At 39.9% G+C, this 20531-nt stretch overlaps 2 protein-coding genes across 2 annotated transcripts in view; both read left to right on the top strand.

The window, feature by feature from the left end:
• STAMBP (STAM binding protein) overlaps positions 1-20531 on the top strand; it is a 762428-nt gene that overhangs the window by 487929 nt on the left and 253968 nt on the right. The window lies entirely within an intron of this gene.
• Positions 1-20531, top strand: part of ALMS1 (ALMS1 centrosome and basal body associated protein) — a gene marked incomplete at its 5' end in the record, with an annotated part of 140444 nt that overhangs the window by 8287 nt on the left and 111626 nt on the right. The window contains 3 exon segments of the mRNA XM_080686207.1: positions 4359-4484; positions 15842-16037; positions 20259-20376. Coding sequence (XP_080542333.1) covers positions 4359-4484; positions 15842-16037; positions 20259-20376 — 440 coding nt within the window.

Here is a 20531-nt window from a genome sequence, read left to right as displayed (position 1 = left end):
TCTTTTGGATATATACCCAGAAGTGGGATTGTAGGATCATATGGTAGTTTTGGTTTTAATTTCGTGAGGGATCTCTGTTCTGTTTTTTTGTGGTAATTGTACCATTTTATATCCTAACAACAAAGGTTTCAGTTTTTCAATATCCTGGCCAATTATAATAATAATTACTATTTTTGATAGTAGCCATCCTGATTAGTGTGAGGTGATTTGTCATTGTAGTTTTTAAAAAAATATATATTTTTATTGATTTCAGAGAAGAAGGAAAAGGGAGAGAAAGATAGAAACTTCAATGATGAGAGAGAATCATTGATCAGCTGCCTTCTGAATGGTCCATTCTCAACCACTGAGCCACAACCGGCTGGGCTATTTTTAAAAAATCTTTGTTGTTGACAATATTATATATGTTCCCTTTTTTACCCCATTGGCCCCTTCTAGCCCGCCCCCCACCCCAGGCCTTCACCACCCTGTTGTGTGTATCCATGGGTTATGTATATATGCGTACGAGTTCTTTGGTTGATCTCTCCTCCTCTTCCTTCCCCCCTCTCACTCCCCCCTCTCCCCTTCTTGCCTCTGTGATTTGACCATCTTCCATGCTTCTGTGTCTCTAGATCTATTTTGTTCATCAATTTATTTTGTTTATTAGATTCCACATATGAGTGAGATCATGTGATACTTGTCTTTCTCTAACTGGCTTGTTTAGCTTAGCATAATATTCTCCAGGTCCCTCCATGCTGTCTCAAAGGGTAAGAGATCCTTCTTTTTCACTGCTGCATAGTATTCCATGGTGTAAATGTACCACAGTTTTTATCCACTTTTCTACTGATGGGCACTTGGACTGTTAAAGATTTTAGCTATTGTAAATTGTGCTGCTATAAACATAGGAGTGACACATTCTTTCTGATTGGTGTTTCAGGTTTCTTAGGTATTTGTCTGTTTTTAGGTCACTACCATGCTGTTTTAATTACATAGCTTTATAATGTAGTTTTGTTTTTTTTATACATATATTTTATTGATTTCAGAGAGGAAGGGAGAGGGAGGTAGAAACATCAACGATGAGAGAAAATTATTGATCGGCTGCCTCCCACACACGCCCCAACTGGGGATCAAACCCACAACCTGGGTATATGCCCTGACCGGGAATTAAACCTGCTACCTTCTGGTGTATGGACAGTGCTCCAACCAAATGTACCACACTGGCCAGGGCTGATCTTGCCTATAAAAATATACATATATATGTATATATAACCTTACAGCCAGCCATAAACTTCCTCTTACCTCTGCTTTTGTTGCATTCCATAAATTTTGGTATTTTTAAATTGTCAATATGTCAAAGTATTTTCTAATTTCCCTTGTGACTTCTTGTTTGACCTGTTGTTTTTCTAAGAGTATATGGTTTAATTTTCATATATTTGTGAAATTTCAGTTTTTCTTGTGCTCTTGATATCTAGTTTCATCCCATCGTGATTGGAAAAGATAGGTGTGTGTGAGTTCAATCTTCTTGAATTCGTTAAGACTTGTTTTGTGCTTAATGTGTTCTATCCTGAAGGATATTTCCTGTGTACTTGAGAAATGCATATTCTGCTGTTGTTGAGTGGAGTGTTCTGTATATTTCTATTAGGTCCAGTGTCTATAGAGTTCAGTTCCTCTATCTCCTTGTTCTTCTATCTGATTGTTCTACCCATTATTGAAAGTGAGGTATTGAAGTCTCTTAATATCATTGTAATATCAAAATTTGCCTCATTAATTTATGACCTCTGAGATTTGATGCATAAATACTTGTTATATGTTCTTGGTGAATTGATCCTTTTGTCATTATAAAATGTCCTCCTCTGTCTCTTCTAACAGTTATTGATTTAAAGTCTTTTGTCTATTACTAGCACAGACACTGCTGTTCTCTTTTGGTTTCCATTTGCATGAAAATTTTCCCCATTCTTTTACTTTCAGCCTATGTGTGTCCTTAGATCAAACTACTTCTCTTCTAGAGGGCATATAGTTGGAGTCCATTAACTATTTATTTAATCATCACCCGAAATATGTTTATATTGATTTTTAGAGAGAGAGAGAGAGACAGAAACATCTATCAGTTGCCTCCTGCACATGTCCTGACCAGGAATCAAACCCATAACCTTTTGGTGTACTAAAAGACGATCCACCTAATTCAGCAATTGGACCAGGGCAGAAGTCCTTAACTTTTTTTTTTTTTTTTAAATGTATTTTATTGATTTTTTTACAGAGAGGAAGGGAAAGGGATAGAGAGTTAGAAACATCGATGAGAGAGAAACATTGATCAGCTGCCTCCTGCACACTCCCCACCGGGGATGTGCCCACAACCAAGGTACATGCCCTTGACGGGAATCAAACCTGGGACCCTTGAGTCTGCAGGCCGACGCTCTATCCACTGAGCCAAACCGGTTAGGGCAGAAGTCCTTAACTTTTAATATTAAAAACTGACTTAGGGAAGTACTCTTTAAAAGTTAATTTATATGAAAAGGCATTTAATCTCAGATCAGAGAATTGCTGATGACACCTGCTTAGTTTTGAAGCACTTATTTTAAGAATCCTTCGTCAAGTATTTGGGTTACCCTGCTATCCAGAGGCAACTGTGGGAAAGCTGATCAAACATGTATTAGAAATTAATTATTTGGTAAAGTCGAAACAATCAGACAATAAAAATCAGGAATTCTGGGAAATGGGTTTTTAAGTAAGAACATCTAACATTTAATTTTAACTTTCAGATTTTCTTTCAACTGATAAAGTGAGGGGGAGCGTTCTTTTTCTTCCACATTGTGTTGTCAGATTACTAGTTTCTTCCAATTGTAGCGTTAGTTTTCTACAAATATTCTAATGAATTGAATCCTCTCTTTGTAAGCTGTTATGAATCAGCTGTTTTCAAAGGCAAGACCCCTCATGCTCCACCCCTACTAGCATTTTTTAGCTGCAGTGAATTTTTTCATTCTTCTTTCCTGTGCCAAAACATTGGCTGAATTGTTATATATTTAGGTATTTCAGATTGACAAAATGAGTTTGCATAACAGCTTTCTTTGTTTTTCTTTATCTTTTAAAAATTGCCATTGAAGCAATGTGGGTGTGTTCCATGGTGCTCTATATTTTGAGAAAAACCTCTTGGAACACTTTATATCTTAGAAATCTCTCCTTTTTCTCTTTAGTTATTGAATAGATTTCCAGTTAAGCTGGCCTTTCTATGACCAAAAACACCTTGTTGTATGTGCTCTGTAAAAATGTTTTGTTAGTGTAGTAGCAGTAATTCTGGGGGGAAATCTAATGACCTTGGGTTTCCTTCAGAGGCTTTTTCATTTGTTGTTAGTAATATTTTATCAGCATTCATCTTTTTAAAAAGTATTTTTTTATTGGTTTCAGATAGGAAGGGAAAAGGAGAGAGAGATAGAAACATCAATGATGGGAGAGAATCATGGATCAGCTGTCTCCTGCATGCCCCCGATGTGGATCAGGCCTGCAACCTGGGCATGTGCCCTGACCAGGAATTGAATTGTGATCTCCTGGTTCATAGGTTGATGCTCAACCACTGAGCCACATTGGCCAGGCAGCATTCATCTTTTTGGCTCATAGCTGCCTGTTTTATAACAGCTTTCTTTTTTATGGGCATTGTGTCTTCTTCTTCTTCTTTTTTTTTTATCTCTCTGAGAATCTGAGATATTCTTATTTTTAAAATGTCTTTTGAATGTGTAGTTTGTAATCACCTTTTTCAGTAGGAGTGCTGTGTTGTTTTGATTTTTGGTACACCCTTCTCTACCTGGTGTTTTGTGGTTGTCTCTGCCTGTCCCTTGTATCTGCTTTTTTAGGAAGAAGTCTAATATTGGAAGCTTTGGGTTTTTATTCTCCAGGGATATTGGGTAAAATCTCGAGAATCAGTCCCTGAACCAGAGAGTGACTTGACCTAGTTCATTTTTGTTTGATTGCATATGATCTTTTTCATTTGCATTGTTTCAGACTTGGGCAGCAGTCACAGCTTTTATTGCTGTCTTTTACAACTGGGAGAGCCCTGTTTCAACCAGTTTTATAAAATGAGCCTAACTTTTATTTTAGTCCTTACTATTAGAGCTAATTTTTTAGGTATCTCAAACATTAAGATTTTTATATAATTTGCATGTCTCTGCTTGCTTCTTCTACCTCTGGGGGCATAGGAAGTTAAGGAACTGCTGTAGTTTATTGAAAAGTATATTGAGTTAACAGGATAACCATAAGTTCAGTGAGGATAATAACTTGAATAAGTGGTTGTGATGTTGAAATGTCATATATATGAAAATGTTTATCAATTGAGAAATAAATTTGTGTTAGATTTTGTTGGTACTATATTTAAATCTGCTTTTGGTTTTGAGGTTGTTCCATTGACCAGTCATGTATGGCAACAGTCATCATCTCAAGAAAATAGTAGAACACAGATTTCTGATTCTAATGTGGTCTCTTCGGAAGAAACAGCTCAGAAGGGTTCTGGGGATGATCAGGTATGTGTTATATAACTGGTAAACTGTGTTACTTTTGGTAAACAGCATGAGAAATTCTTATTTAGTTATGAAGAATGGAAAGAGATTAATTACTTTAATATTCCATTATTCCATTTCTCTGTTGTTTATATGGGTTATCTATATCGATATTTAACTTACTAAATATTAAAACATTTAAAATGCCAAACCTATTATATATTAACATAAATAATGTATTTTAAAGTGAAAAATGACTATTTTCCCAAACAACAAAAAAAAATTAGTTGGAAGAATGGCATTGCTTTACATTTTTGCATATTTCTTTAATGTCAGGCTTCATAAACAGTTGGTCTATTAGAAAAGTAAAACCAGTGGGAGACATATACACCATATATATATATATATATATATATATATATATATATATACACATACACATACATACATACACATACTGTATGTGCTCATGTAATCCTGGAGAATTCCCAATATCTGAGACCTGGAGACTCAGGAGAGCTGATAGTATAGTTACAGCCTGAGTCTAAAGGCCTGAGGACCAGGCCAGCTGATGGTTTATGTTCCATTCTGAGTCCAAGTCCAAACACAGGGGAAGACCAATGTCCCAGCTCAAAGACCATTAGGCAGAGAGAAGGAATTCTCTCTTACTCAGCTTTTTGTTCTATTCAGGCCTTTAAAGGATTGGATGAGGCCTGCCCACATTTGGAATGGCAAGCTGCTTTACTCAGTCTATGGATCAAATGGTAATCTCATCCAGACACACCTACTACAATGTTTAGCCAAATATCTGGGCACCCTGTGGTCCAGTCAAGTGACACATAAAATTAACCTTTACAACTAGATTCTCATATCTGCTTCTGCATTTATTCCTTCGGGATGTATTGTTTTGGTTGAAGTATGTAAAGAAAATCTAGCCTTGCCCTAGTTGGTTTGGCACAGTGGATAAAGCGTCGGCCTCGGACTGAAGGGTCCCAGGTTCGATTCTGGTCAAAGGCATATACCTGGTTGTGGGCTCGATCCCCAAGAGGGGCTGTGCACGAGGCAGCCAATCAGTGATTCTCTCTCATCATTAATGTTTCTATCTCCCTCTCCCTCTCCCTTCCTCTCTGAATCAGTAAAAATATATTTTAAAAAATTTAAAAAAAAAAAGAGGAAGAAAATCTGGCCTTACATAGAAATGTAGTTAGAAAAGGGGATCACTGAACAGGGTTCACTAAAAGGATGTCAGTAACCCCCAGGGAGCCTCAGACCCCATTTTTAGAACCATTGATTTAGAACATAATCATAAACTTAAAAGAAAATGGAAAAATTATGAGCAGATAGGGCAAGAATATATATTTATATATATTTGTTGGAAAAATAAAGCCTTACTCAATGGTTAAATATTTACGGGTGATTATCTAACATTATAAGAAAGTGTCAAAACTGTTTTCCTAAGTGACTGTACCATTTTACATACTCCATAGTGTATGAGAGTTCTAGTTGCTTTGTATTCTTTGAGCTCTTGGTATTATCAGTTTTTAAAATTTTATCCATTCTAGGTGTCTTATGGTGTTTCATTGTGGTTTTAATATGCATTTTCCTAATGACTAATAATACTGTACACCTTTTTTGGTACTTATTTGCCATCCATGTTTCTTCTTTTTTATATATATATATATATATATATATATATATATATATATATTTTATTGATTTTTACAGAGAGGAAGGGAGAGGGATAGAGAGTTAGAAACATTGATGAAAGAGAAATATCGATCAGCTGCCTCCTGCACACCCCCCACTGGGGATGTGCTCACAACCAAGGTACATGCCCTTGACTGGAATCCAACCTGGGACCCTTCAGTCCGCAGGCTGACGCTCCATCCACTGAGCCAAACTGGTTAGGGCATCTTCTTTCTTTTTAAGATTTTTTAAACTGACTTTTAGAGAGAAAGAGAAAAGGGAAGGGAGAGAGAGGGAGAGAGAGAGAGAGAGAAAGAGAAAGAGAAACACTGATGTGAGAGTGCAACATCAGCTGCCTACTGCATGCCCCCTACTGGGGATTGAGCCCAGAACCCAGGCAAGTGTCCTGACTGGGAATTGAACTGGCAACCTTTCAGTTCACTGAAGGACACCCAACCAACTGAGCCATACCACCAGGGCTCCATCTTTCCTCTTTAGTGAAGTATCTATATAAGTCTGTTCCCCATTTTTTTTCCTGGCTAATTTGTTCCATTTATTGAATTTTGAGAGTTCTTTATATATTGTAGATGTAAGTCCTTTATCAGATATGTGTTTTGCAAATATTTTCTCCCAGTCTGTATTTTTTCTTTGTATTTTTCTATCTCTCTTTCAAAGAGCAGAAATTTTAATTTTGATGGAGTTGGTTTATTGATTTTTGTTTTTTGGTGGTTTATACTTCTTGTGTCCTACCTAAGAAATTTTGGCCTAATCCTAGGTCACAAAGATTTTCTCCTATATTTTTTGTTAGAACAGGGTTTCTCAACCTTGCTGCTTTTGATATTTTAGGCCAGATAATATTTTATTGTGTGGGCTGTCCTGGGTATTGTAAGATATTTAGCAGCAGTCTTGGTCTCTTCCCACTAGATAGCAGTAATACTCATGTTTGACCATATATGTGCGGGTCTGTTTCTGTTGGTTTATTTGTTTTTCCTCATGCCAATATCACACTCTTAATTACTGGACTGTCTTGAAATTAGGTAGTGTGAGTGCTCCCACTTTGTTTCTCTTTCTTTTTTTTTAAATAAATCTTTATTCAGATTATTACAATTGTTTCTCCTTTTTCCCCCCATAGCTCCCCTCCACCCGGTTCCCACCCCACCTTCTGCCCTTACCCCCCCCCCACTGTCCTCATCCATGGATGTATGATTTTAGTCCAGTCTCTTCCTGAACCCCCTCCATACCCGTTTCCCCCTGAGAATTATCAGTCCATTCCCTTTCTATGCCCCTGATTCTATTATATTCACCAGATTATTCTGTTCCTAAGGTTTTTAATTCACTTGATTTTTAGGTTCACTTGTTGATAGGTATGTATTTGTTGTTCATAATTTTTATCTTTACTTTTTTCTTCTTCCTCTTCTTTAAGAATACCTTTCAGCATTTCATATAATACTGGTTTGGTGGTGATGAACTCCTTTAGCTTTTTCTTATCTGTGAAGCTCTTTATCTGCCCTTCAATTCTGAATGATAGCTTTGCTGGGTAGAGTAATCTTGGTTGCAGGTTCTTGCTATTCATCACTTTGAATATTTCTTGCCACTCCCATCTGGCCTGCATAGTTTCTGTTGAGAAATCAGCTGACAATCATATGGGTGCACGCTTGTAGGTAATTAACTGTTTTTCTCTTGCTGCTTTTAATATTCTCTCTTTGTCTTTTGCTCTTGGCATTTTAATTATGATGTGTCTTGGTGTGGTCCTCTTTGGATTCCTTTTGTTTGGGGTTCTGTGTGCTTCCTGGACTTGTAAGTCTATTTCTTTCACCAGGTGGGGGAAGTTTTCGGTCATTATTTCTTCAAATAGGTTTTCAGTATCTTGCTCTCTCTCTTCTTCTGGCACCCCCATAATTCTGATGTTGGTACGCTTGAAGTTGTCCCAGAGTCTTCTTACACTATCTTCAACTTTTTGGATTTTTTTTTCTTTTTGCTTTTTCGGTTGAGTGTTTTTTGCTTCTTTGTATTTCAATTCTTTGACTTGATTCTTGTGTTCCTCTAGTCTGTTTTTGGGTCTCTGTATAATATTTTTTATTTCAGTCAGTGTATGTTTAATTTCTAGTTGGTCCTTTTTTATATCTTCGAGGGTCTCGTTATATTTATCGGCCTTTTCTAGGATATTCTTGAAAAGCCTTATAACCGTGGTTTTGAATTCTATATCCAGTCGTTTGTTTTCCTCCATTTCTTTCGTTTGTGATCTGTTTCTTTGACGCCGCATTTTAACTGCTTTCCTGAGTTGGTAGGGTAGATTTGTGTGCTAGGTTTCCTATATGGCCCAGTGGGTCGGCCTCCCCAGTTAACCTGAGGTGGACACTCTTGGTGCACCCCTTTGTGGACTGTGTGTACAGCCTTATTGTAGTTAAGTCTTGATTGTTGTTGGTATCACTGGGAGGAATTGACCTCCAGGCCAGTTGGCTGTAAGGATCAGCTGTGTCTACTCTGGGAGAAGTTCGGTGCTAGAGACAGCCTTATAGGATTAGACTTGCCAAATTGCAATAGCCTCTGTGCTCAGCTTGGATGGGGTGGAGTCTCCGGGCGGAGCAGACAGTCTTGGCTTCCAGTCAGCCTTGCCCTTGCACGCATGCGCGCCTTCAGACCTCTGCCTTCCCCGGCTCCCGAGTCTCCGCCCGAGAGTCCAGATTCGCCCCACAAGAGCGTGGGTCCCCAGGGGCTCGCCTGGAACTGGGGTTCAGTGCAGTCAGAACTGGGGCTCAGTGCAGTCAGGAGCTTCTGACTCCCTTCCTCTAGGGAAGTCCTGTGGCAACCTCCGCAGCCTTTGTGCGCACTGGCATGCGTGCGCCTGCAGACCTCTGCCTTCCCCGGCTCCCGAGTCTCTGCCCAAGAGTCCAGATTCCACCCCCGTAAGAGCGCGGGTCCCCAGGGGCTCGCCTGGAACTGGGGTTCAGTGCAGTCAGAATTGGGGTTCAGTGCAGTCAGGAGCTTTGGACTCCCTTCTGCTAGGGAAAGCCTGTGGCAACCTCTGCAGTCTCTGTGCACACTGGCGTGTGCGCCTCCAAAACCCTGTCCGCCGGGGCTCCCCCGAGTCTCCAGGTGCCTTTCTCTCTACCTGACAGTCCAGACTCCCCCCTGTATGAGCCTGGGTCCACGGGGTTTTGCCCAGGACTGGGGTTCAGTGCAGTCAGAACTGGGGTTCAGTGCGGTCGGGGGCTTCCTTCCCCCTTCCGCCAAAGAAAGTCAGCCAGGCTCTCAGCCACCCTTCCTCTCTGCGCGCACAAAGACCCTTTGCCGTACCTCCAATTCTCTGTGAGCTTTTCTCTTTCCTTCTAGTTGTAGAATTTTCACTCAGCCAGCTTTCCTGTGGTTCTGGATGGTGTCCGTTCTGTCTTTTAGTTGTAGTTTTGAAATTGTTGTGCGAGGCAGCAGTTTAGGTGCTTACCTATGCCGCCATCTTGGTTTCTCCTGTTTCTCTTTTTAAAAATGGTTTTGTTTATGCTAGATATTTGAAGTTCTATATAAATTTTAGAATAAGCTTGACAATTTCTATTAAAATAGCCTGCTGCAATTTTGATTAAATTGCCTTGAGTCTATACATTAATTTACAGACACTTGACATCTTAATATTGAGTTCACTAATCCACAAACACAACAGTTTTATTTAGGTCTTTAATTTCTTCTTATTTTTTAGAGGAATTTGTGATTTTGAAAAAAAATATTTTTTACTTATCTTTAGAGAGAGTGGAAGGGAGAGAGAGAGAAACATCAATGCCAGAGCAAAACATCAATCTGCTGTTTCCTCTGTTCCCTCTACTGGGGATCGAACTCGCAACCTGGGTGTATGCCCTGACCAGGAATCCAACGGCAACCTTTTGGTGCAAGAGACAGTACCCAACCAACTGAGCCACACCAGCCAGGGTTAGATCTTTAATTTCGTCATTAGTGTTTTTTTGTCTTTAGTGTACCAAACTTAGCCCACATTTTGTTAGACTTACTGGTATTTTTTAAGATTTCAATTTTCTGCCCTGGCTGGGTGGCTCCTTTAGAGTGTTATTTCGTGCCCTGACCAGGAATCGAACTGTGACCTCCAAGTTCATAGGTCAATGCTCAACCCCTGAGCCACGCTGGTTGGGCTATTATTGACTTTTTATGTTGACCTTGTATCCTATGACCTTGGTAATCTCATTTACTAGTTCTAGTAGTAGCTTTTTTGTAGATTCTTTAGGATTTTCTATGCTGACAATCATATAAACTGTATTTTTTCTTTTTTTAAAATATACAGATTACTGTTGAAAAACACAGGTTTGAACTGTGTGGGTTCACTTATACATGGAATTTTTTAAAAATTATTTATTTATATTTTTATTGATTTCACAGAAGAAGGGAGAGGGATAGAAACATCAATAATGAGGGATAGTCATTTATCAGCTGCCTCCTGCATGCCCCACACTGGGGATCGAGTCCGAAACCTGGGCATGTGCCCTGACTGGGAATCGAGCCAGTGACCTTTTGGTTCATGGGTTGATGCTCAACCACTGGGCACTCACCAGCTGGGCAGAATTTTTTCATAAATATCTGTACTGTTTTTGACCCATGGTTAAGAGTTCTCCGATGCAGAGGGCTGAGTGTATGCATTGACCTATGCCATTTTATATAGATACTTGATCATCTATGGAATTTGGTATCCACAGGGATCTTGGAACCAATCCCCTGTGGGTACTGAGGTTAGTTAAGTTTTGGGACAGTCAGAAGTCATAGCAGATTTTCGACTGCACAGAGAGGTTGGTGCCTCTAATTCTCGGGTATTGTTTAAGGGTCAACTTCATATGCTCTTTATCACCGGCTAGGATCAACTTGCTCTTCCACTTGATTTACTTTGTGTTCTGATCTCAACTCTGTGAAAGCAAGTGTTACCGACAACGTTTATGTAGCTGAATAGAGTGAACGCTTTTCTGTCTTCATCTTAGGTGCATGCAATAGCTAGCATTTGATACTGTTAACTATTCATACGTTCTAAAAATAATTTCTTGGCTCCTCCTGGTTTTCCTTCTACTCCTCTGCCTATTTATTCTTTTTTTTTTTTTAGTTTTCTTTACTGCTTTATCTTCCCCTTTAAACCCCAGAATCAAAGATTGCAAGCTGTGGAACTGAATATGACCCAAATGTAGTTTGCAGAAACATTTTTTTGGCACAATGTTTTAAAATTTTTGAAATAGAACACTTAAAGTGTGTGTGCAGTGCATAGTTGGCTACAAGTCCATCACTCTCTGGTTCCAGACAGATTTACTGAATTCTGTTTACCTCCCTGCCCAGTACACATTTGAGTTTTTTTCCTTCTGCTTGAAGTGTTGGGATGTTATGGTTCTCATATAGATCCAGGGCTTTATACTTAAAAATCCCAAATTTATATGTCCAGTTTTACACTCAACTGCTTATATGCCCTTCCTGCACACAAATGTCAAAATAATTAGAGATTTAAAGGCTTTTTGGTACTGATTGAAAAGGTATTATACAAGGACTCATTGTGTGATAGAAACATAGCAACAAAATATGTAGAAATAAAAGGAATGCTGAACAGAGATTTTTAAAAATCCTCCTATATAATAAAAGCCTAATATGCTAAGTGTCCAGTCAGCTGTTCAACCAATCAAACCGGAATGTGCTAATGATATGCTAAGGCCACTCAGATGCTCGCTATGACATGCTTTGATCACCAGGGGGCAGATGCTCAACCAGTAGGTTAGCTTGCTGCTAGGTTCCGGCCAATTGGGACTGAGCGAGATGAGCCAGACAGGCCCGACACACCCTGGAGCCCTCCTGCAGTCCCTCCTCGGCTGGCCAGCCTCCTGTGTCTCTCCCCAGCCCCGATCGTGCACTGGTGGGGTCCCTCAGCCTGGCCTGCGCCCTCGCGCAATCTGGGCTGAGGGCCCCCCACCCAGGCACGAATTTCAGGCCTGTAGTATTTTATCATAGGAAATTATGCAAGTGTCTTTGCATGGGGAGAGAAATGATTCATAGAGAATGAAAGTGGGAGGATCCCATATAGGAAGGAAATAAAAAAATTGTCATGAGATGGGAATGCCTTTTTTAATATATTTTTTTTATTTCATGGAGCAAGGGAGAGGGAGAGAGATAGAAACATCAGTGATGAGAGAGAATCATTGATTGGCTGCCTCCTGCACACCCCCTGTTGGGGATCGAGCCTGCAACTGGGGCATGTGCCCTTGACTGGAATTGAACCCGAGACCCTTAAGTCTGCAGGCCAACACTCTATCCACTGAGCCAAACTAGCTAGGGCTGATTAATCTAGTTTTGTTTTGTTAATCCTCACCCAATGATATTTTTTTCATTGGTTGCTTTAGAGAGAGTGAAAGGAAGGGAGGGAGGAAGGTGGAGAGAGACAGAGAAACATTGATATGAGAGAGACACTTCAATTGGTTGCGTCCTACCCCCCACCCCCCGTATACCCCCAACTGGGATTGAATCTGCAACCCAGGTACCTGCCCTTGACTGGGAATTGAGCCGAGACCCTCAGGTGCACGGGCTGATGCTTTAACCACCACCACCAGTCCTGCACTAGATGGCATAGATGCTCATTAATTTTAATACAACTATATATGATAATTTTTATTAATTTAATAAATTTTTATTGTTCAGATTATTACAATTGTTCCTCTTTTTTCCCCCCATAGCTCCCCTCCACCCGGTTCCCACCCCACCCTCTGCCCTTACAAACCCCCCACTGTCCTCATCCATAGGTGTACGATTTTTGTCCAGTCTCTTCCTGCACCCCCCACACCCCTTTCCCCCAGAGAATTGTCAGTCCACTCCCTTTCTATGCCCCTGATTCTATTATATTCACCAGTTTATTCTGTTCATCAGATTTTTTATTCACTTGATATTTAGATTCACTTGATAGATATGTATTTGTTGTTCAGAATTTTTATCTTTACCTTTTTCTTCTTCTTCCTCTTCTTAAAGAATACCTTTCAGCATTTCATATAATACTGGTTTGGCGGTGATGAACTCCTTTAGCTTTTTCTTATCTGTGAAGCTCTTTATCTGACCTTTCATTCTGAATGATAGCTTAGCTGGGCAGAGTAATCTTGGTTGCAGGTTCTTGCTATTCATCACTTTGAAAATTTCTTGCCACTCCCGTCTGGCCTGCATAGTTTCTGTTGAGAAATCAGCTGACAGTCGTATGGGTGCGCCCTTGTAGGTAACTAACTGTTTTTCTCTTGCTGCTTTTAATATTCTCTCTTTGTCTTTTGCTCTTGGCATTTTAATTATGATGTGTCTTGGTGTGGTCCTCTTTGGATTCCTTTTGTTTGGGGTTCTGTGCGCTTCCTGGACTTGTAAGTCGATTTCTTTCACCAGGTGGGGGAAGTTTTCTGTCATTATTTCTTCAAATAGGTTTTCAATATTTTTCTCTTTCTCTTCTCGCATACCCATAATTCGGATGTTGGTATGCTTGAAGTTGTCCCAGAGGCTCCTTACGCTATCTTCACATTTTTGGATTCTTTTTTCTTTTTGCTCTTCGGGTTGGGTGTTTTTTGCTTCCTCATATTTCAAATCATTGACTTGATTCTCGGGATCCTTTAGTCTACTGTTGAATCTCTGTATATTATTCTTTATTTCAGTCAGTGTATGCTTAATTTCTCACTGGTCCTTTTCCATTTTTTTGGCATTCTCACTAAGGTCTTCGAAGGTCTTACTAAGTTCCTTGGAGGTTTCTAGCAGATTCTCAAGTAACCTTATAACTGTGGTTTTGAACTCTATATCCAGTAGTTTGCTTTCTTCCATTCTTTCATTTGTGACATGTTTCTTTGTCTCCGCATTTTGGTTGCTTCCCTGTGTTTGTTTCTATGTATTGGGTAACTGCTAGGTCTCCTTGAGTTGATAGAGTGGCCTTGTGTAGTAGGTGTCCTATAGGACCCAGTGGCTCAGCCTCCCCAGTCCCCTGAGGTGGACACTCTTGGTGCATCCCTTTGTGAGCTGTATGCACAGTCTTGTTGTAGTTGAGCCTTGATTGCTGTTGGTGTACTCAGAGGAATTGACCTCCAGGCCAATTGGCTGTGGGGATCAGTTGCGACTGCAGTGGGAGAGCTGCTGTGCAGGAGACACCCTTATGCACAGGACTTGCTTCAGTGGGGCTTTGGTGCTCACTGAGTCTGCCCCTTGAGTGTGTCACTTACGGATGTGAAGAGTTGTAATCTGGTATGGTCTCACTCTGAGCACTGGGTACACTGGCTCTTGGGTCTCCAGGGAGGTGCAAAGTCAGCCACTGCCTGGGGCCACCCAGCAGGAGCTACAGAGAGATCTGCAGATTCCTCTTCTTTGTATCGGGTTTGGAAGTGTCTATACAAGGCCCAGCTGTGATGCAAGTTAGGCTGGTGCAGGTGCAGGCTTGGGCCTTTTATTGATAGGTTTGGGGGTCCTTGACCCAGCTGTAGCTTGTTTGACAGATTTTAGGCTAAGAAAGATCAGGCCATTCATATGCAAAAGCTGCTGCCCACAGCTTGGGTGGGGTGGGGTCTCAGGGAATCACCATGGCTGAGCAATCAGAAATGGCTGCCAGTCAGCCCTGCACTGGGGAATTCCCAGCACGGGAACAATGACCCGCTGCGAGCACTTCCGTCTGGAAAAAAGTCACCCCTGTGTTCCTGCCCAATGTCAGTCCAGTTTCTCCCCATATGTGTCTGGGTCCCCCAGAGCCTTACCCAACGCCGGACCTCAGAGGAAGTGGGAGCTTGGAAGTGGGAGCTTGTAAATTCATTCGTGGTGCCAGCCTTTTAAGAGGAGCAGCTGGGTCTCCAGCAGCCTGTGTGTCACTCAGCCCCAATCTGCACTGATTGTTACAGCCTGTAGTTCTTACTGCCCGTAGGGACTTCTTTCCCCAGCTCTGGAACCCTGGGCTGGAGGTCTGCTGTGGGGCTGGGACCCCTCCCTCCTCTGGGCAGCCTCTGCACAGGCGATCTCCAGATTAAAAAAGTGGCGCACCCGGATGCCGGACCAGCCTGTTCTGTGCCTCCAGCCCATTCGCGCCTCCTACCAGTCTTAATGTGCTTTCTTCTTTACTTCTCTAGTCGTAGTACTTCCACTCAGCCAGCTTTCCCATGGTTCTGGATGATAGTTGTTCTGTATTTTAGTTGTAATTTTTATGTGGGTGTGGGAGGCAGCAAGTATAGGCATTTACCTATGCTGCCATCTTGGTTCCTTCTTATTTGTTTTTTTATTTTTTATTTTTATTGATTTCAGAGAGGGAAAGAGAGATAGATTAATGGTGAGAGAGAATCATTGATCGACAGACCCCTGCATGCCCCTACTGGGGATGGAGTCTGCAATCTGGGCATGTGGCCTGACCAGGAATTGAACCCTGACCTTCTGATTCATAGGTCAGTGCTCAACCACTGAGGCACACTGGGTCAGGCCCAGATTTACTCTTTTAATGATGAGAACTAACTGTTCAAGGTTTACTGGCAGATTCAAATTAAGAGATAAGTAGTAATGGGAAAGAGGTCTAAAATATAGTTAATATTGGGAAAAATAGAAAGAAAAGCTTTACTTTTTATAAACTTTGATGAGATTGTTATCAAATAGGAAGCTATGTGAGTGGACATTTTAATACAAATGTTAATATGTATGTTAATTCAGTTAATAACTTAGTATATTCTCCTTCAAAATTATTGTTTTAGAGAACAGAATCTTGGCATTTTCTTCCTCAAGAAATCGACTCTTCCCATACTTCGGATACATCTCAGACCAGGTTTAATGTGAGAGAGGAAGGGACAGATGCGGCAGACTTCCTCTCTGTGGAGGAAGGTGTATTGACCCAATCAGAAAATCAAGTAAAGAAACACAACAGAGGTCTCTTTTGTTCTCCATTGCTAGGTAATGCCTGTTTTTTCCCTTTAAACTAGTATTAATACCTCACATTTATAAAATATTTACTTTTGGGGGATTGCAAGTCCTTCATTTAAATCCTTTCTTGAGTTAAGAAGTTCTGTAAAGATAGACTCAAAGATATTAGCTTATTTCCGGTTTCCACAGCTTCTATAGTTATGTTAACTTTCTGCCTTCTGTGAGCAATAGCGTACATACGCTATTGCTCACAGAAGGCAGAAAGTTGCTAACTTCCTCTCTAGTAGGTATGCCTTCTCAGTCCTGAATTTGTGGACGTTTTTCTTGGGGTAAACCAAGTTATCCTTTATTATTATTATTATTATTATTATTATTATTATTATTATTATTATTTTATTTTTAATCCTCACCTGAGGATATTTTTCCATTGATATTTAGAGAGAGGGAAAGACAGAGAGAAATATCGATGTGAGAGAAACACATCGGTTGGTTGCTTCCTGCACGAGCCCCAACCAGGTCCCAGGCTGGGACCCAGCCTGCAACTGAGGTACATGCCCTTGACCGGAATCGAACCTGGGACCCTTTGGTCCACAGGCTGACGCTCTATCCACTGAGCCAAACTGGCTAGGGCCCGTGTTATCCTTTGACTATTCGGCAGTGGAGACCCATACTCCTTAAAATACAATAAAAAAAACAAATGTTCATGTTTACCTCATTAGATTCTTAGAATTGATTATGGCATATGTTGTTATTCTCAGTTTTCAGAACCAAAAATTTAGATACAGGGTTAAATGACTTGTTTGAGGTAGATCTTATCGCTTTGCTGTATGTGGAACTGATTTATTAGCTCTTTACAAAAGGTATACTTTAAATACCTCTCAAATCATCAAAGTAGGAGATAGAATAAATTGTACTTTTACTACTTTGGATCCTTGCAAATATATAAAAATGCTAAACAAATATAGTGATTTAAATTTTTTTCATGCCTAAATCATAATTCAGACAAATATTTCTTTGCTTTTCCTTTCTTCAGATTTTTTCAAAAATTGAAAAAAAAAATACAGCCTCACAATTTTTAGAATTCGCTTTTGTCACAGAAATGGGTTCAACCATGAAGTTGTCAAGAGTTTTTTAAAGGAGCATGAATAGGAGTTAATTTAAGTTCTTTTCAATATAAGCTAATGCTATCCAAATCAAAATGTTAGTGGCAATGAATTCTGTGATGTGGATCATCAAAGTCAACTTTAATTTTAGTTTCACATTTTCAAAATATGTTGATAACATTAGTGTTTCTTTTTGAGAAGAGATGGCTATGATAGTAGATGAAAGAAGGCTTTGCTATAATCAGGTTTTTGAAAGGCTGTCATGCTAAAGTAGAAGCAGCTTATTTTCATTAATTTATTTAACAAATATCTAAGTGTCTGTTGTATGTTTTTTTTGTGGGTTTTTTTAAAAAATATATTTTATTGATATTTTACAGAGAGGAAGGGAGAGGGATAGAGAGCTAGAAACATCGATGAGAGAGAAACATCGATCAGCTGCCTCCTGCACACCTCCCACTGGGGATGTGCCCGCAACCAAGGTACATGCCCTTGACCGGAATCGAACGCGGGACCCTTCAGTCTGCAGGCTGACGCTCTATCCACTGAGCCAAACTGGTTTCGGCTATCTGTTGTATGTTTGATGCTAGGAATATATAGATGAAAGCTAACTCTTTTGGGAAGACAGTCCAGTAAACAGAAACTAACGGTATCATGTATGAGTATTTTAATGGAGTACAGCAGGAGCATGCAAATTACAGACTACAGGCCAAGGCCTTATATTTTATCAGCTAAGAATGGATTTTGCATTTTTAAAAGGATTTGTAAAGACAACAAAAAAAGTGTATGCAACAGAAACCATATATGACTAACAAAGTCTAAAATATATACTACCTGGCCTTTATAAAAGTATTTGCTAATCCTAATCTGGAGGTTAAAATGAGAATACATAAGGTTTTTTTAAACTTGATATAAGAAAGAACGTTCAACTAGAGTCATTTAATAATGGAAAGGCCATCTATATATATAAAGCCTAAGTGAGTTACATCCGGACAACTGAATGACCAGATGACTGGCTGGTAGCTATGACATGCACTGACCACCAGGGGGCAACGCTCAATGCAGGAGTTGCCCCCTGGTGGTTAGTGTGCTCCCACAGCCTACCTCTCCAGGCCAGCCAACCTCCCGTGGTCCCTCCACTCGGAGTGGGCAAGCCGGCCCCTATTAGCCCCAGTCACCGGCCAGGCCGAGGGACCCCACTAGAGCACTGGGCTTCTAATATAACAATAAAAAAGTGAGCTTAGCCCTGGTCCATGTGTCTCAGTTGGTTGGGTGTCATCCCTTGCACTGAAAGTTTGCTGGTTCCATTCCCAGTTGTGGGCACGGTGCCTATGTTGTGGGCTCAATCCCTGTAAGGGATGTTCAGGAGGCAGCCCATCAATGTTTTGCTCTCACATAGATGTCTCTCTTCCTCTCTCTTCCCTCTCTCCCCTCTCTCCTGTTTTCTCCTCCTCTCTCCCTCCTCCGTTTCTCTCTAAAAACGATTAATAACAAAATGTTTTTTTTAAAAGAAGTGAGCTTATATCATGGCAAAATGTCAAGTAAAATTCTTTAATAAAGTAACTCCAGCATTGGGTAGGAAATTGTGTGTCTGGCTTCTAAAATTTTTGCTAACATAAAGTTGTATAGCTCTAGCTTCTCATTTACATTTTAAATGATTAGAGCAGATCCCTGGATCTGATGGCCAAGGAAATTTTATCATTGCTATTTTGTTATGCATGAATACTACAGTCATTGTGGGGTATATAAGTCTCACCAATGACAAATGTCATATTGAAAACCAGTGCCGAGACAGATATCTCAAAAAAGAGAGGTCCAAGCTATCACAGTGTCCAAATGTGAGGAAATGTGGGGTCTTTGTTAAAAGACCTTAGGATTCTTAGAGGGTTGGAGGACTTATGAAGGATTAAGACTGAGTCTCTAAGCAAAGAGCAAAGAGGAATCATACCAGTTAGTCCTTGGTGATAAAGGTTTCTCATTTTTAATTAAATCCTTCAGTAAATAAGTAATAAGCAATTCTGTTTTGAATGCTTACTAAGTGTAGCAGGTATTTTGCTAGGCACTGAAGATATCACTGTGAATACAGCAGACATGGAGTTTTCAATCTAGGTGGAAAGCATACAGGCTAAAGATTAAAACAAGAGTGTGGTAGTTATGATAGGGAAGGTGTACAGTATTATAGGCATTCTGAAATTAAGAAAGTAAACTATGGCAACAGAATTATAGCATATTGATAGAACCATTTAGTTTTAGCAAAATATCACCCATCCAGTTAATATTAAACAGGATGCTGTTGGTTGTACAGATTTCTATTAATGCTTAATTTTTTGTTTTGTAGTTGTATAAATACTGTAAGAGAATACTGACTTTAGTATACATTCAAGGGCATTCTAATAATTTATTTAGGTTGGCATTCAGGAATTCACAACAATTTTTTCCCCCCCTTAAATCAGTAATTCTCAAACATTTTGGTCACAGAACTACTTTACACACTTTAAAGTTACTGAAGATTCTAATGACCTTTTGTTTAATGTGGATTAATCAGTTGCCTCCTGTATGCACCCCGACCAGGGATCGAACCTGAAACCTAGGTATGTGCCCTGCCCTGGAATCAAACCCACAACTTTTTGGTGCATGAGATGACGCACCAACCAACTGAGTTACCCTGCCAGGGTCTTAATATTATTTTGAATATAATTTTGACCCTCAGCACCTCCTAAGATTGTCTTAAGGATGCCCAGGAGCCCATGGAAAACACTTTGATATACAATGGAAAGAAGCATCATAATGGTTAAGAGCACTTATAAAAAAGTTCATACTTAGGCTCAGATCTCACTGCCACTTAGGCTTTTTGAATGTGGACAAATTACTTAATTCTTTTTTCCTTAATATTTCTTAAGTTTTGTAATCATCTTTCCTTACCTATAAGATGGATATAATGATACCCATCCTTCAAGGTTGTCATGAGGATTAAGTGAAATATTGTATGTTTAGTGCCTGGACCTTGTCAGGTAGTTGCTGCTGCTGTTGTTAATACTAAAGTTTGTAGAAACTTCCAGATGGCAGCATGTTTAGGTTCTTTAAAGTATTATGTGAGTGATAAACAGTTATTTTTAGTATTTGCAACATTTTTATATTTGAAACTTTGCAGTCATACAGGACAACTTTGCTTCTCCTGATTTGCCTTTGCTGACATGTTTGACACAAGACCAAGAGTTTGGGCCTGATTCCATATTTCACCAAAGTGAACTAGATTTTGCACCTCTGAGGTAGAATGATTTTTTATTTTTATTTTCATGTAACCATTCTACTCTTGCTTTTATTGTTCTTAGTTGTTACTAATATTAATGACTTCAGCCTAAGTTGAGATATTGGGATAGGGGTTAGATAGTTTCAGCTCACACTCTGAAGGTAACATGCCCTA

Source organism: Plecotus auritus (genome assembly GCF_963455305.1).
Source record: "Plecotus auritus genome assembly, chromosome: 8".
NCBI classification, from domain to species: domain Eukaryota; kingdom Metazoa; phylum Chordata; class Mammalia; order Chiroptera; family Vespertilionidae; genus Plecotus; species Plecotus auritus.
Note: the sequence above shows the minus strand (reverse complement) of the source record. Positions and strands in the feature narration are given on the sequence as shown.